General features: G+C 42.7%; 1 protein-coding gene across 3 annotated transcripts in view; it reads right to left on the minus strand.

Moving 5' to 3' along the window:
- Nucleotides 1-1,740: 1,740 nt before the first annotated feature.
- The window catches only part of LOC123156796 (protein FATTY ACID EXPORT 1, chloroplastic), a 21,736-nt gene continuing 9,213 nt past the window's right edge, over nucleotides 1,741-14,263 (minus strand). For 2 of the 3 annotated variants that reach the window (XM_044574982.1, XM_044574981.1), the window contains 5 exons: nucleotides 2,854-3,049; nucleotides 2,387-2,554; nucleotides 2,148-2,194; nucleotides 2,034-2,074; nucleotides 1,741-1,952 (listed from right to left, as the gene is read on the minus strand). In XM_044574982.1, coding sequence (XP_044430917.1) covers nucleotides 1,868-1,952; nucleotides 2,034-2,074; nucleotides 2,148-2,194; nucleotides 2,387-2,554; nucleotides 2,854-3,049 — 537 coding nt within the window. In that variant the 3' untranslated portion in view covers nucleotides 1,741-1,867. Of the gene's footprint in view, nucleotides 1,953-2,033; nucleotides 2,075-2,147; nucleotides 2,195-2,386; nucleotides 2,555-2,853; nucleotides 3,050-4,059; nucleotides 4,395-14,263 lie in introns of those variants that run through there. The other variant, XM_044574980.1, reaches the window with a different exon arrangement.

The following is a 14,263-nucleotide window of genomic DNA, read 5'->3' on the forward strand; positions in this document are numbered from 1 at the left end:
CTCGAATGCCCTTTGACCGTTTGACCAAAACTTTAAAAAATCATAACTAATTCATACGAACTTAGAAAAATGCAAATAAGATATCAAAATGTTCAGATAAACATTACCTTTATGGGCATATCATTTGCATTGAGGACAAAAACTTTGTTTAAACTACCCGAGGTAATTAATGTTATTAACATTATTAAAAATAAACAGGTATAAACAATATTTTTTCATGAATAAAAATTACATGCAAATGTAGGTGATGTTTTTTGAACATCCTGATAACTTATATGCATTTTTTTGAGTTTGTATCAACTTGTTATGAATGCTCTAACGACTTTGACCATTATTTGAAAACTTCATAACAAGTTGATACGAACTCAGGAAAATGCAAATAAGGTATCAGAATGTTCAGAAAACATCACCTACATTTGCATATAATTTTTGTTCATGAAAAAAATATTGTTTATATCTATTTATTTAATTACCTCGGGTAGTTTAAACGAAGTTTTTGTCCTCAATGCAAATGATATGCCCATAAAGGTAATGTTTATATGAACATTTTGATATCTTATTTGCATTTTTCTGAGTTCATATGAATTAGTTATGAATTTTCAAAGTTTTGGTCAAACGGTCAAAGGGCATCCGAGGGACCTCGATGGAAAAAGTAAGGGCAAAACTGAGCAAGCTCGAAAAGTAAGGGCAAAACCCGTGGGTAGGAACCAACTAGGGGTAAAAATGCAATTGTCCCATATTTTCATTTTATTGTTCATGAAGGAGCATTTCAGCTCACAAGCAGAAACTAGAACAATACTGCACTTCCAGCTATAGAACCCTTGAATCAAAGGCCAGGGTTGGCTACCATGGAACAAAAGAAAGTGAATTCAATACCAACAACTCAAGAAGAAACAATTGGTCGGGATCGTCTTCCTTTACTTGATCCGCATCCGACTAATTCTTCTTATCATAGTTGTTAAAGAAACTTCCCTTACTAAAATTACTTTTGGAAAAGAAATCTAGCCAATGACGTACTCGAGCTAGAATCAAGATCTTGATGAACAAAATTTCAGAAGAAATAAAAAGATCTCGATCAACGAATAGGTGCGTGCTTAGATTTTAGGTGCACCCTTACTGGAGCAAGATTCTACTCCCTCCGTTCGGAAATAAATGACACTATTTTAGTTCAAATTTGAAAATAAGTGAAGCTGTTTTAGTTCAAAATTGAACTAATTTGAACTAAAACAACGTCACTTATTTCTGGATGGAGGTAATAGCATTTTTGCAATGTTGGGACAGGATTTGTCGACTAACATTCCCTCTCAAATAATCAAATGAGTAGCCGCAGAGCACGAGCGGTAAGTTATCTCAAAACATATCAAAAAAATAATCAAATGAGTATAGTTGTTTGGTTTGAGGCCCTGATAACCTCCAACATTGTCAGCACTCGCGCTAGCAAAATTGTTTGGAACAACCAGAGCTTCCTACTGGAACTTAGGCCAAATGTTGGCTGCTACATTGACCTTATGTGTAGTACTACCAAATGTTGTAAGTAAACAAAAAAATTGTTTGGTTCACAGCGATCACTAACCAAACAGCTTATGCGCACACAATCTGATCAGTATCTTTTCAGGATCAACAAAGCTACATTTTATTAAGGTATAAGCGCGATGTTCAGGAACAAAAGTTCATGTAGAACCAGAGCAAATCGTATCTGCTCTGACTCTTCCATTAAGTAACAAAGATACCCAAATAAACTGTACGCAAGAACACAACTTTATTATTTTTCAGTGTTCTACAATTAAAAGTAATAAAACGCAACCCCTATCATCAGTAACATTTACCAGAGCACAACTTCAACAACAATAGGACTTAAAGGCTCAACTTATATAGCAGCTGCTGGCTTCTTCTTTGGTGGTGGATTCCCCCCGGCAAGCAACACGTACGAGTAGAAGCAGATCATCAAGGCACTGGCGACAAGGGAAGTGGTAAGGAGGACGGTAGTGTGCAATGAGCAGCTGAAACACGATAAAGAGACAATTGAGAACTACCTGAGCGCAGTATAAAAGCCCCAGGGAAGCAGCTTCTTTGTCTGTGCAAACAGACTCAATTGATCAGAATAAGATTCGGCCAAATTTTTACAGCAAAGTGGCAGTGTCACTTACTGTGGCATACGCCTGGCAGTGCTTCCATGCTACAGCAGCAGCAACAGCTGCAAATAATGAACAGAGGAGGTTAATTACCGCGGGGGGTTTCCCCACAGTGGGGCACTTCAATTTGGTATAGTGGTAGATTACCAGGGTCCAGGATCAAATATTTATATAAATACCGATATTGACTGTTCAGACATGCATGTCATTGTTAACCCGAGGTTATTGGGATGTAGGTAAGGGAATCAAAATACCTGCTTGTGCCAGTATAAATGGCAAGCTGGACTTTCCACTCCTCCAACCCTTAAGACTAAGCACGGCAAGTCCCAATATAGCAAGACCAGGTGCAACGCCAAAAGTAAGACTTACAGGACTCCTCCAAAATAGAAATCCAACAAGGCCCATGGAAAATAATAATCCACCTGAAATAGGGAAATTGTGATCAGTACTCAAGCAAATCCAGATGCGCAAAGATCAGACCAATGAGGTGTCAGATGAGGATAACATAACACAAGAGAATTTAGCAGCTTTCACAAAACATGATATATTAGTATGTTACAACAGTTCGAGCCATTCTAGCGAGTGCTTGGAAGGGCTAACCAAAATAACCGAGTTACTTTAACACTCAAGTAGACTAACTTGTCATCTGAGCTGCAAATCACTTTATTAAAAAAATGCAAATCACATCAAACTTGGCTAAAAAGGAAGTTGGTATCATTACCAAAAGGGATCCCTAAGCAGAAATCATGTATTATGGCACTCTTATGTGGCGGAGCAACTTCCTGGTCTATATTTATCTCTTCACCAGTCACCACAGAGGTTGGCTCGGGAACTTCATCTTCTGTATGCTCAGGAGCAGTGGCATGATCAATGGGAGTGCTAGTACATTTTGACTTCATGCACATTGTAGTCAATGACTGCAAGGCGATAAGCTACACCGTCAAATGAGGAAAAGGTCTCCACAGAGATTAATTTGAATTTGGACGAAAATAAATACTAGTCGGCAAAATGTGCCGGAGCATGTCTAGAAAGGAATAATGTTAAGTTACTTGAATAGGAGAACTGAAATACAATTCACAGGGTGAAACTTAAGATTGTTTTGATCAGCAATATGCTCCTCAAAGACCATAAGTAACATGGCAATGTCATGCAAAACATTTCACAGCTATCTTAGCATGGAGAGAGGTGATATTTTTTAAAGCTTTGATCTCAACCAAAATGACATTTGCTTGGGTGGAACCAGATAATATTAATATATATATAGGAATCCAGCAAGATACAGCAACTTAAGGTCAGCGGTTTATACTTCAGATACATACTGAACTGTTCCATAACTACACCCCTTTTAGAGTCCCTTTTAGAGTTAACTCTTGTGGCCAAACACTATCCACCAACATTTTCTGCCACCCAACCCTTAATTAAGTGATACTGAAATCTCAAGATCAATCGGTACTACTTTTCGAAGGCAAGTCCATCTAAAGCCTCTGCCCTGATGTACTTCTAAGGGTGGTTGGCCAGCATGTACCCCCACTTTCATAATTAAACCCGCTTGAGTATGCCGATAAAGAATGCCAGCAAAACCCAGTTTGCCCATCCATCCAGGAACACTCACATTTGCAATTTTCTGAAATTCATGTAGAAATAATTGCCGTGGTATAATATGCTCTTCTTTAAGTGCCAATTTCGAGCATCCCATTTTTGAAAAATCCAGCAAGATGTCTTTCCACTCCCTAAAGCATTGCTTAGACAGAACAGTTCCCATCTAGTTCCGCCAAGAAAACATATGATACGCTCTGCAAAAGCAGCCTGCAGCCACTCTCCTACGTAATTTGTACAGTATATATCACGACCATCGAAGCACCGAAAATTCTAGAATCTAGATCCAGGGCGCGGCAGGGCCAAACACGGGAGAAGAGCGAGGACCCACCTCCCTGACGACACTAGCGGAAAGGCCACTGAAGGCTCCCCTCCGACGAAGCGACGCTGCCGGGAGCCTGGACGTGGCGAGCGGCCCGAAGCGGAGGATGGCGCCGGAGGGAGCCGGCCACCTCCTCGCCGTCCCGGGCACCGCCGATCCGCGGAGCTGGGCCGTTGCCATGGGAACTCGCGCGTAGGCCGTAGGGTCTGGGGATCTCTCGGAGCTCGGGGGAGAGGAGGGGAATGGCGTGTGCTTGGTCTCGGTGGAGGCCGGTGGTGCGAAGGGGGGAGGTGGAAGAGGGAGTCGTTGGCCACTCGGCTACTCCTCGTGCCTGCCTGTTCTTCTCGGCGGCGCGACTCGACTGGGCAAGTGGCAAGCAAGTCGCACGTGGAGAAAAATTCACCGACGGTCACATTCGTCCCCAAAGTTCACTTTGGTTTTTTGAGTATGCACGTGGAGTATTTTTTAAAAGGTAGAAAATCACATATTTACAAGAGTCTCTACTCGTCTCGGTTGGTAGGTCGCGTTTCGGGTTTATTTTCGTCTCACCCCACCCGGTCTTTTTTGGTACTTCTTTGGTACTTCCTCCCACCTCCCACCCGTTTTATTTCGTTGGTTTTTTTTCGTCCCTCCCCCACCCCACCGGTTTAGTTTCGCGTCACCCTCTCACACAACGAAAAAAATCTTAACGGATCATAACTTTTCATGCTGGTGCAAATTATTTTTAGTAATGTCTTTATGTGAAAGAATCAATCACGATCAATCTCTAAATATCAAATCTAAATTAATTAATCTTACCTTAAATTGCTCAATCACATTAATTAGGAAACAAAATAACCGATTTTAAGAAAATATCTACTCTTAATGGAGGGTATTACATACCAAACATAGGTACGTCATTAGCTCGCTTTCTTCCCTTCTCTTCTCTTCGTCCCTCAGTCCCATGCTCGTGGCGCTGAAGTGGCATCGACAGGCGATGGCGGCGAGGACAGCACGTGGCAGCCCCTGAAGCACGAACACGACTGCACCTCGGGTCTGCCGTCTCCCAAGATATGGGTGAGTTCTCGTGATGCCCATCCTAAACCCTCACGTCCTACAAATTCCTCAACCTCTACCATCTCGATTTCGTCCATGCTCTGATCCAAATGACGATGCAGCTCCGGCCGATTGACAATGGAGGTTTGCCATCCTTCCTCTCAGCACCCACTCCTGGAGGAACGACACGCCATGCCGATCGAACCCGGTCGAGATCACTCACCAAGATTGCTATTCGGAAGTTTTTTGTCAAAAAGTGAAGAGTGGGACGGGATCTGCACTTTTGTTAATATCTCTACTGCTAATGTCTCAGTTGGTAGGTCGCGTTCCGGGTTTTATTTTCGTCCCACCTCATCCGGTTTTTTTTGGTACTTCTTTGGTACTTGCTCCCACCTCCCGCTCAGCCGAGACGGTTTATTTTCGTACTCCCTCCCACCTCCCAGGTAGTTCCCTCCACGCAAAAAAATCGAACCAACCAATCTCTACTCCTAATGGAGCAGTTGGTAGTCTTCGCTGGTCAATTTTCGTCCCACCACTTTTGTCCGGGTTTTTTCGTAGGTTAACTGTCGTAGATTTTTTTCTCGCCTCTCTCACTTCATCGGTTTATTTTCACTTCACCCTCTCACACAACGAAAAAAATTGAACGGATCAGAACTTTTCATACTGACGCAAATTATTTAGTAATGTCTTTATGTAAAAGAATCAATCACAATCAATCTCTAAAGATCAAATCTAAATTAATTAATCTTCATAACGTTTGTTTCCTTTCGAATCACGTCCATAACTTTCCTTCCTTGTTTGGGCAGAAACTGTTTGGTAGCAGAGATTAGGAAGCTTCCTATGAGTGTAGTAATAGGAAGTATTCTTTTTCTTGATGATTCGTTTCCATGCATGATGATAGTAAATTATGCCAACATTCACCACTATTTATCAATGTCATCAATCGTATCCATTTCTACCAGTTTTAAGGGAATCTGCTCGCTATGTCTTTTTTAAGGGGATCCGCTCGCTAAGTCGTCGTCGCATGTTATTTTCACAAACAATCTCTACTAGCAGAACGCCCGTGCGTTGCTACGGGCTATCCGCAATATCTGTAACATCCGGGTTCAACACAAAAACCCTATCCAATGATGCACTTTCCCTTTTTTCTGTTGGAACCTCTCATTCTTGACCGATTTTCCGCCGTAGCGAGACATTTCTCGTTTTTTCTCTCACTGGCGCCACCTCCATTAAAAGCATATGACAACCAACTCATCTTCGCCATGCATCGTAGTAAGGATGAAAATTTCTTGTTTACGATATAATAGAGTGGGTTAAACTAACACATACTATTAACACAAAACAACAAATAACTACAGAGATCTTTCCTAGTCACCAATAAGCTCCACCTCCATCCATATGCTAGAAGGGATAATTATCGTTCTTCTCTTCTTCATATTTCCCTACGTCTTCTACTCCATGCCTCTTCGCCAATCCGTTTAATTGGCACCAACCAGCACCACGTCAACATTAATGTGTTCATCATCGATGCCTCATCTTCTTCTTTCTCATTCCTCAGCAACTTTAGTTCTCGTTCCTACTTATTTCCTAGAATACTCTTTCTTTCCTTTTGTTTCTCTTATTATTTGGAACACTCTTACTTTCTCGAACACCATCCACCACTTTGGCTTCAGTTCTTTTTCCTTCTTGTTTTTGGAACACTCTTCCTTTTTTACTATAGCATGAACCACCTAGCTAGTGTTGTGTCATGTTGTCCTCACCCGCGAACATTTCGGCCACCGTCATCGAGTGGACATCCCGCGGAGCATAGACTTCATCCATCTTGGTGAATGCTAGGTCGCCCATGTCACGAGCGCATGGTGGCCGGTGTCCATGTTGGCAAGCGGTGCTCGGTGGTTTGCAATGTAACTGAGAGCCCGTTGATTGTTTTTGCCCACAAGCGCTTTCAAAATGATTCACCATGACTAATTGCTTGCTTAATTAATTAAGTACACAAAAAATGAATGCCTAATTAATTGCCAACCAAATGAATTAATTATCTGACTAATTGGAAATATCCCTACTTCTAATTATCTGTAGGCGTTGGCTAACAAATTAATTAATTGCATTAATAACTCAATTTTTAAATTGATTCAGTGCGAAAAAATTCATATTCAAATGGACCTAATTAATTGCATATGTAATTAACTATCTAGATGATTAATTACATCAATGGTTTGATTTTCAAATTGGTTTAGTGCTCGATTTCTAAATTATTACCATATAATTATCATATTCGAAATTTTCTGAGTCATGACCTTACCATACCTGGATTGATGAGATTTCTGAGTTTATAGCCTTTGCATACGTGGATTAATTGTGATTGATTACCATAAATACGCTGGGTATTGCCGGCCAGACAAGAGAAGAGGAAAACCGATGGAAGGGGGTGGTGGGAGGTGGGACAAAAAAACCAGACGAAAAATAACCGGTTGCTACGGACTATAGTGCATATAAGTGAATCAAACAAATGATTAAGTTTGTCCTCAAGGTCGAAGCTCATTTCTCCCAGTCTGGGCTCCCCAAATCCAGACCATATGTGGGGAAGAAATGTGGTTGTCTTATTTTCAACATGTGGTCTCAATACAGAAACCCTGTCCCATGACACACCCTTTCCTTTTCCTAATAGAGCCCTCTCCTTTAAAATTGAGTGATGCCCCCCGCTCTCCGCCCTAATCCCCTCCCCTTGTGTATGTGCTGATCCACCACCAAGGCGTGCACCGAGTCTGTGCGGATTCCTAGTTCTTTCATCTCTATGTTCGATCAGACATTGGATTACAAAGATCCATCGTGAGTTGTAAGAAGCCAATTAGCAAGTTTAAAATGGACCAAAAGTGAATTTATTCACATAGTGCTGGATGCCCATGTGTTGCCACATGCTAAAAAAACTATATGTACAACAAGAAATGTGCTAACAAAATGTTTTTACAAAAAGAAAGGCTGTGTGATATGAGTCATATACTATTTACATGTGATGATATCTCATGCTCATGATGTGGTAGATAAATGCATCTCCTCGTCATCTTCATGCCCCTCCCTCTTCTCAGCCGCCACATGACACGCCACTTCCTCCCACAATCCTTCTTCTTGTTGTTTTCTTCCCCCACCTCCACCTTGCATCAAAATATTAAATGCCTAAGTTGTGGAACAGTACAACCAGAGAAAATAGCAGTCAAAGGGAGGAATTAGCTAGTTAGATTGTAGATGCATGCATGAGTCAGCCGGCGCAAGGGAAGTTGCGCGGAGTGCCATGACAAACTCGGAGTCTAGGCCTGAGCCGTTACGCCTCGGCGGCAGACAGCGGCCAGCACAGCCGCTGCCTGCTGGGTCGCTACTCGCTAGTGCCCACCACGATGTTGAATCCGCCGCTGATTGTAGCCACTGCATACAGTGTTCGCGCCGCCATGATGGTGCCCGACGAGGATGGCACAGGGCGGCGGAGTCGTGCATATCCAGCGGTGAGATCGAACAACGAGGCGAGGTGACCGGCAGCGAACGGGCAGGGCCTGCGGCATCGGCTGCAGATCTCCTAGAACAGAGAAAAAGAGAGAGAGGTAGAGACTGAGGAAGGAGAGGTAGGGCGCAGGAAGAGGAGAGGGATACTGGTGTCCATGGCGAGGCCTCCGTTGTCTACCGGCAGACCTCCATGGCTAAGGTAAGGTGCACCTACACCCGTAACCCACCAGCATGACCTGACGGTGAACGGGTTCACGTGACGAGCGCGGGGCTGGCAATCACCATTTCCTGGTCCTCCTCGCTGATGCATAACGGGCACGCATCGCTGCCTGGGTCGCTCACCATGAAGAAGAAGATAGGGTGGAGGAATTGAGCGAGGGATGAGGAATCAAGCGGCTTGTACGGCAGGGGGCCAAACCATGATAAAAATCAGTACAACCCGTGCGAGGTGGAGAACGAAATGACTTACCTATAGCTCATGATTCGATTGAGATGATAGGGAAGGAAGGAAAATTGTGATTTAGTCAGACAAAGTTTTGGAAAGTTCTGATTCAGCTGAGAAATAGATGGAAATAATGACTCAGGATGAGAAGGTCACGATTAGGGTATGGCAAGAAGAACTTTTTTGGAAAGCTTTGATTCTGGTGATAATTACCATATTCGAAATTTCCTTAGTTACAACCTTACCCTAATCATGGATTAATTGTGATTGATTAATTGTGATTTCTGAGTTTATAGCCTTACCATACGTGGATTAATTGTGATTGATTACCATAAATACGTTGGGTATTGTCGGCTAGATTATAGCATTACCATACATGGATTGATTTATTACTATAATTATCATATTTGAGATTTTTAAGTTTATAGCCTTACCATACGTGGATTAATTGTGATTGATTACCATAAATACATTGGGTATTGTCGGCCAGACGAGAAAGAGAAAAACCGGTGGGAGGGGGTGGTGGGAGGTGGGACGAAGAAAAACCGGTTGAAAATAAACCGGTTGAAATTAAACCGGTTGAAAGTGGGGGGGGGACTATTCAACCAATTCGTCCATTAGGAGTAGAGACTCCTAATGGAGCAGTTGGTAGCCTTGTATGGTTTATTTTTGTCCTCCTCCCACCTCCCCTGGTTTTTTTTATCCTCTCTCCCACCTCCCAATTTCGTTGGTTTTTTTCGTCGGTTTTTACTCGCCCCCTCCCACCTCCCAATTTCGTACGGTTTTTATTCGTCCCACCTCCCACCACCCCCTCGTACTGGTTCTTTTTCTCTCCACTCTTTCCTTGCAAACCAATAATTTCCTAACATACAAAAGATCACAAATATATCTTTCCTTACCCGAACCAATCGCGCCCTACATCAGTGCATTTCTTTATTAAGAAAACTAACACGTAAATCTTAACGCATTGCAAACAAATCCCGTTATGGACCTAATTAATTTATTATGGAATCTATACGTGGTCGCATCTCTCCCCTCGTGAAAAAATCGCATCCATCTCCCGTTAAAAAGGAAAAGAGAACATGAACGATCAATCCCATACCCTGCATCTCAGTAGCAAAAAATCGCCCCCGCCTCTGCTACTATGCCTCGCCGTGTGCCCGGCTCGACCCATGCATCGCCTGCATGGCTGAACGCCGTCGTCTCTACCGCCACGTACAAGAAAACGATGGGCAGAACCATCCATTCAAATCGCACACCCCCACCCTCCTCCGCAATCCCTAGCCCCGCATCACCCTATCGCTTTCTCGCCTCTCTTTCCCCTCGATGTAGATGGTGCCGAGCGGCGGCCTCGAGCACCGGCAGTGCCGCCCTCTCTATCTTCGCTGCGTCGAGAGATGGGCCGAGGCTATCGTCGGTTTGCCGCCCACGATTGGGCCGCCTCCGGTTGTCGCGCACCACCGGCTCCACCTAACGTGCCCGACCCTCTCCGCTTTCGACCTTCCGGTGACCACATCCCTCCGCGCCTCCATCCATCATCCACAAGGCCACTCCCTGCACCCACCCTCCTAAATTCTCCATACCGGCGGACAATCACCGAAGATCCAAGTTGGCCCGATATAAATTTTCTTACATGCTTTCTTTATCAGTTGGTGATGGGAATGGGTTCCAATTTCTCTCTCTGACTGTGGATTCGCAGGCAAGAAGCGCTTCTACATGCATCCTCCTGTCGGTCCCTAAAGTATCAAGGTAAATGGTTGATGTTGCGTTTGTCTAGGATGATATATGTTGGCTCTGTTCCGGTTCATCCGAGCAGTTTGGTGACTAATTTACTGATAATTTAATTATATTAATTAAATGAGTCGGGTGTATCGTCGTGCATTTATCTTGCCAGTAATGTTCTGTGATGCTCTGATGCACTTTGGGAATTGGTTATCTTGTCTTCAGTGCAGAACATTTGTTTATTAATGCATGAGAAGAATCCTTGTTACTACCTTGAACCTGTTTTATAATCCATATTGTTATGCACTAGCGCGTGTGCGTGTGAAATAGATGGATTATGGTCCCGTACCCAATAAGATGGATATGTGTGTGTGTTAGAGAGAGAGAGAGGGAGAGGGGGAGAGAGAGTGAGGAGGAGGGAGGGAGAGAGTGTGTGTGAGAATTTGATGGTAAAAAGGTCGTCAATGTCACTTGAGATGTATGAGAATATTAAACGTAATATTAACATAATTGATATTGAACTCTTAAAGTTAATGTGACCCCGTTGCAACGCACGGGTGTTCTTCTAGTACTTATTAGAGATGCGGACATCTCAACCAACAAAATCCGCGCAACTTCTTCAACACCTACAAACAATGCCTACTCTCTCACAAAATATTGTAAACCACCAAAACCGACATCGACACATTTTCACTCGCTATCTCTCGAAGGATCAAGTTCTTGAATTCTAGTGCCGTTTTCACTTGGTTCATCCTATTAAACAATCTAGCATTGTGTTGCTTCTAAAGTGCTCAGGCTACCGCAATAGTTAACGTGTCAAAGCCTAGCTTATCCGCTCCGCTCTCTGGAAGTTTTTCCTCTCATGCAGCCACCAGTCGAGGAGGTTGGCGTGTTGATTCGGTCTCTGCACGTTCCTTTGACCTGATTACAAAGATTTTGTAATCTGGCGAGTTACACTCACTCTTTTGCGGAAAATATTTTCTTAAAAAATTATCATATTTTATGGCAAAACACTTTGCCTCGGCACAGTGATAGAGAAATGCCCAACCACTTGGGATAACCTACAAAGTAGCACTTATCTCACTTGAATATAAACTCGTAAACACTTTTACTTATGTCTTGTATTCTCAAATGTTAAGAAAAGACCAAATGATTTTGGCATGCCATTCCATATATTATATTGTGTCATTTCAACACATTTTAATGACGCTCTTTTGAGTGTAAAAGTTGCAGTCTATAAAGCATCACATTAAAATTACAACGACAAATTGATTAATTCATCTTTAATCTCATCATATCATACTTAGTTTGTTTACATATGCTCAAAACATTATACTCTTAGTAATGTTCTGTGAGGTGGAACCTATAATTTTCTTTTCAACTCATCAGGCATCCGTTAAACTTGTAACTCAAATATTCTTTTTCACAATCTAATTGTAGTAACATAATTTTTTTGTTACAGTAATTTCTACTTCATTCTAAAAATCTTTTAAACATTTTAAAGGATCCAGAATTATGTCTCGTTAAGTAAATATAAATATCTACTTGAGTTATCCTTGAAGATAGATAAATCCACTGCTTACAACAACACTCATTAAACTACATACATCAATATGCATGTTTTCAATTATTTTGTTGCTTGTTCTTTATGGCATGTGAACAATAGTTATTTCACCATTTAGTCGAAAGTTTGCAAGTGTCAGATGATTCATAATGAGATGACTTCAAGATCCATCACTATAGAATTTCTCTAACACTACTAGAAAAAGGCCTACTAATGGCGCACCGGTTTTGGATGTTGATATTCGGGCCAAGATATTGATATTGGCATTGGATGGGCCGAATTCTGCTGTTCAGATGCACTTGGAATTGAGTCCACAGAATTGGCCCGAGATATTCGATGGCCTGCTTGAAAGCCCGCCTCTCTGTTCCCGAATTCGGAGGGGTCGAGCTAGATTTTCGCTGTGATATTCGGTAACGCGCCCGCTCTTACCCCTTCGACCGTGCTCACGAAAAGAAGAGGCAGAGCAGCGAGCGGGAGAAGAGGCGAGCAGGGCCGCGACGCAGAGCATCCAGCGGCGCAAGTCAGCCCCTCTCTGCCCTTCTCCTTCTTCTCCGTTCTCTCCGGGCGACAGATCCACTCCTCCCGCGCATGTCGCCTAGTCCTGCTGCCTCGTATCACCCCGACGCCCCACCTCCTCGCTTGTCCCGCCGTCCGCCGCCCATGGCCGCCCGCTTTTCCCATCAGCGCGGCACCCCTCCATCGCCAGATGTCACGGGTGCCTCCCCCTGGCCGCATCTTCCTCTACCCCCCCCACACATAGCCATCTTCCCTATCCCAATCCCTAACCCCATACAGAAACCCTAAATCCCCAATCCCTTGTACTCACCACGTATGAGTCAGTATGCTCATTTATTTTTTCCTTTTGATGAACAACAGGTTTTTTCCTTTTGATGGACAATTCCAATGTATAGAATGACCATCCAAACAAGCTTCATAATTGAGCCTCTCAGTCGAATTCCAAGTGGCAATTCTATGCACATCCAAACAACATAATTCATGTTCAATGTCAATATCAAAGTCAAGGAGATTTGATATTGGGGTCAATTCAATGCCATGGCCCTGAATATCAACATCCAAACAAAGCGTATGTGGTTTCTCCAACACTACTAGAAAAAGGCCTACTAATGGCGCACCGGTTTTGCCTACTAATGGCGCACTACCGGTGCGCCATTACTAGCACGCCATTAGTATTTTTTACTAATGGCGCACCATGTAGTGCGCCATTAGTATAGCCCACGGTGCGCCATTAGTATCTGGTATACTAATGGCGCACCACATAGAAGTGCGCCATTAGTATCTGGTAATTTTTTTTAAATTTTTTTTTTCAAATTTTTCTTAATCTCAGTTCACTATGGCTTAATCTCGGGTCAATATGCTTAATCTCAGGTCAAATCGCACTCCGTGGTCAAACTTCCCGAAAGGTCACCCATCCTCACACTACTCCAGCCCAAGCACGCTTAACTTCAGAGTTCTATCCAACCCCAGCAACAGCTCACTTCACAGGCACTTGTTGATATATCTAGCATATCAATCCTGTTATACCTTGTTGATGTCTAGGACTTTGTTCATGTTCATGACTATGATGAAATTTTGAAAAATATTTCAAACTTCCCGATCATATTACGTATCATTTTTTGTTACTAGTGGCGCACCACATCCACGGTGCGCCACTAGTAAGTTTCAATTTTTTTGAATTTTTTGCCGCTAGATCTTGAAAGCCCCGTAACTTTTTTTTCTGTTAGGTTTTTGGGGATTTTAAAAATGTTTAACGGGGATTCCCCTATTAAATTTGGATGTAACTTTTCGAGTAGATGAATTTTCATATAAAAAACTTTTTCATCCGAGTTCGTATGCAAAAGTTATGCCCATTTTACAAATTTCCAGAGAGATTTTGCAAATAAAGTCGAAATTCATATTTGTAAATTTTCCCAAAAACTAGAGCACATATCACATGG

This window comes from Triticum aestivum, chromosome 7B (genome assembly GCF_018294505.1).
Source record: "Triticum aestivum cultivar Chinese Spring chromosome 7B, IWGSC CS RefSeq v2.1, whole genome shotgun sequence".
Classification (NCBI taxonomy): Eukaryota; Viridiplantae; Streptophyta; class Magnoliopsida; order Poales; family Poaceae; genus Triticum; species Triticum aestivum.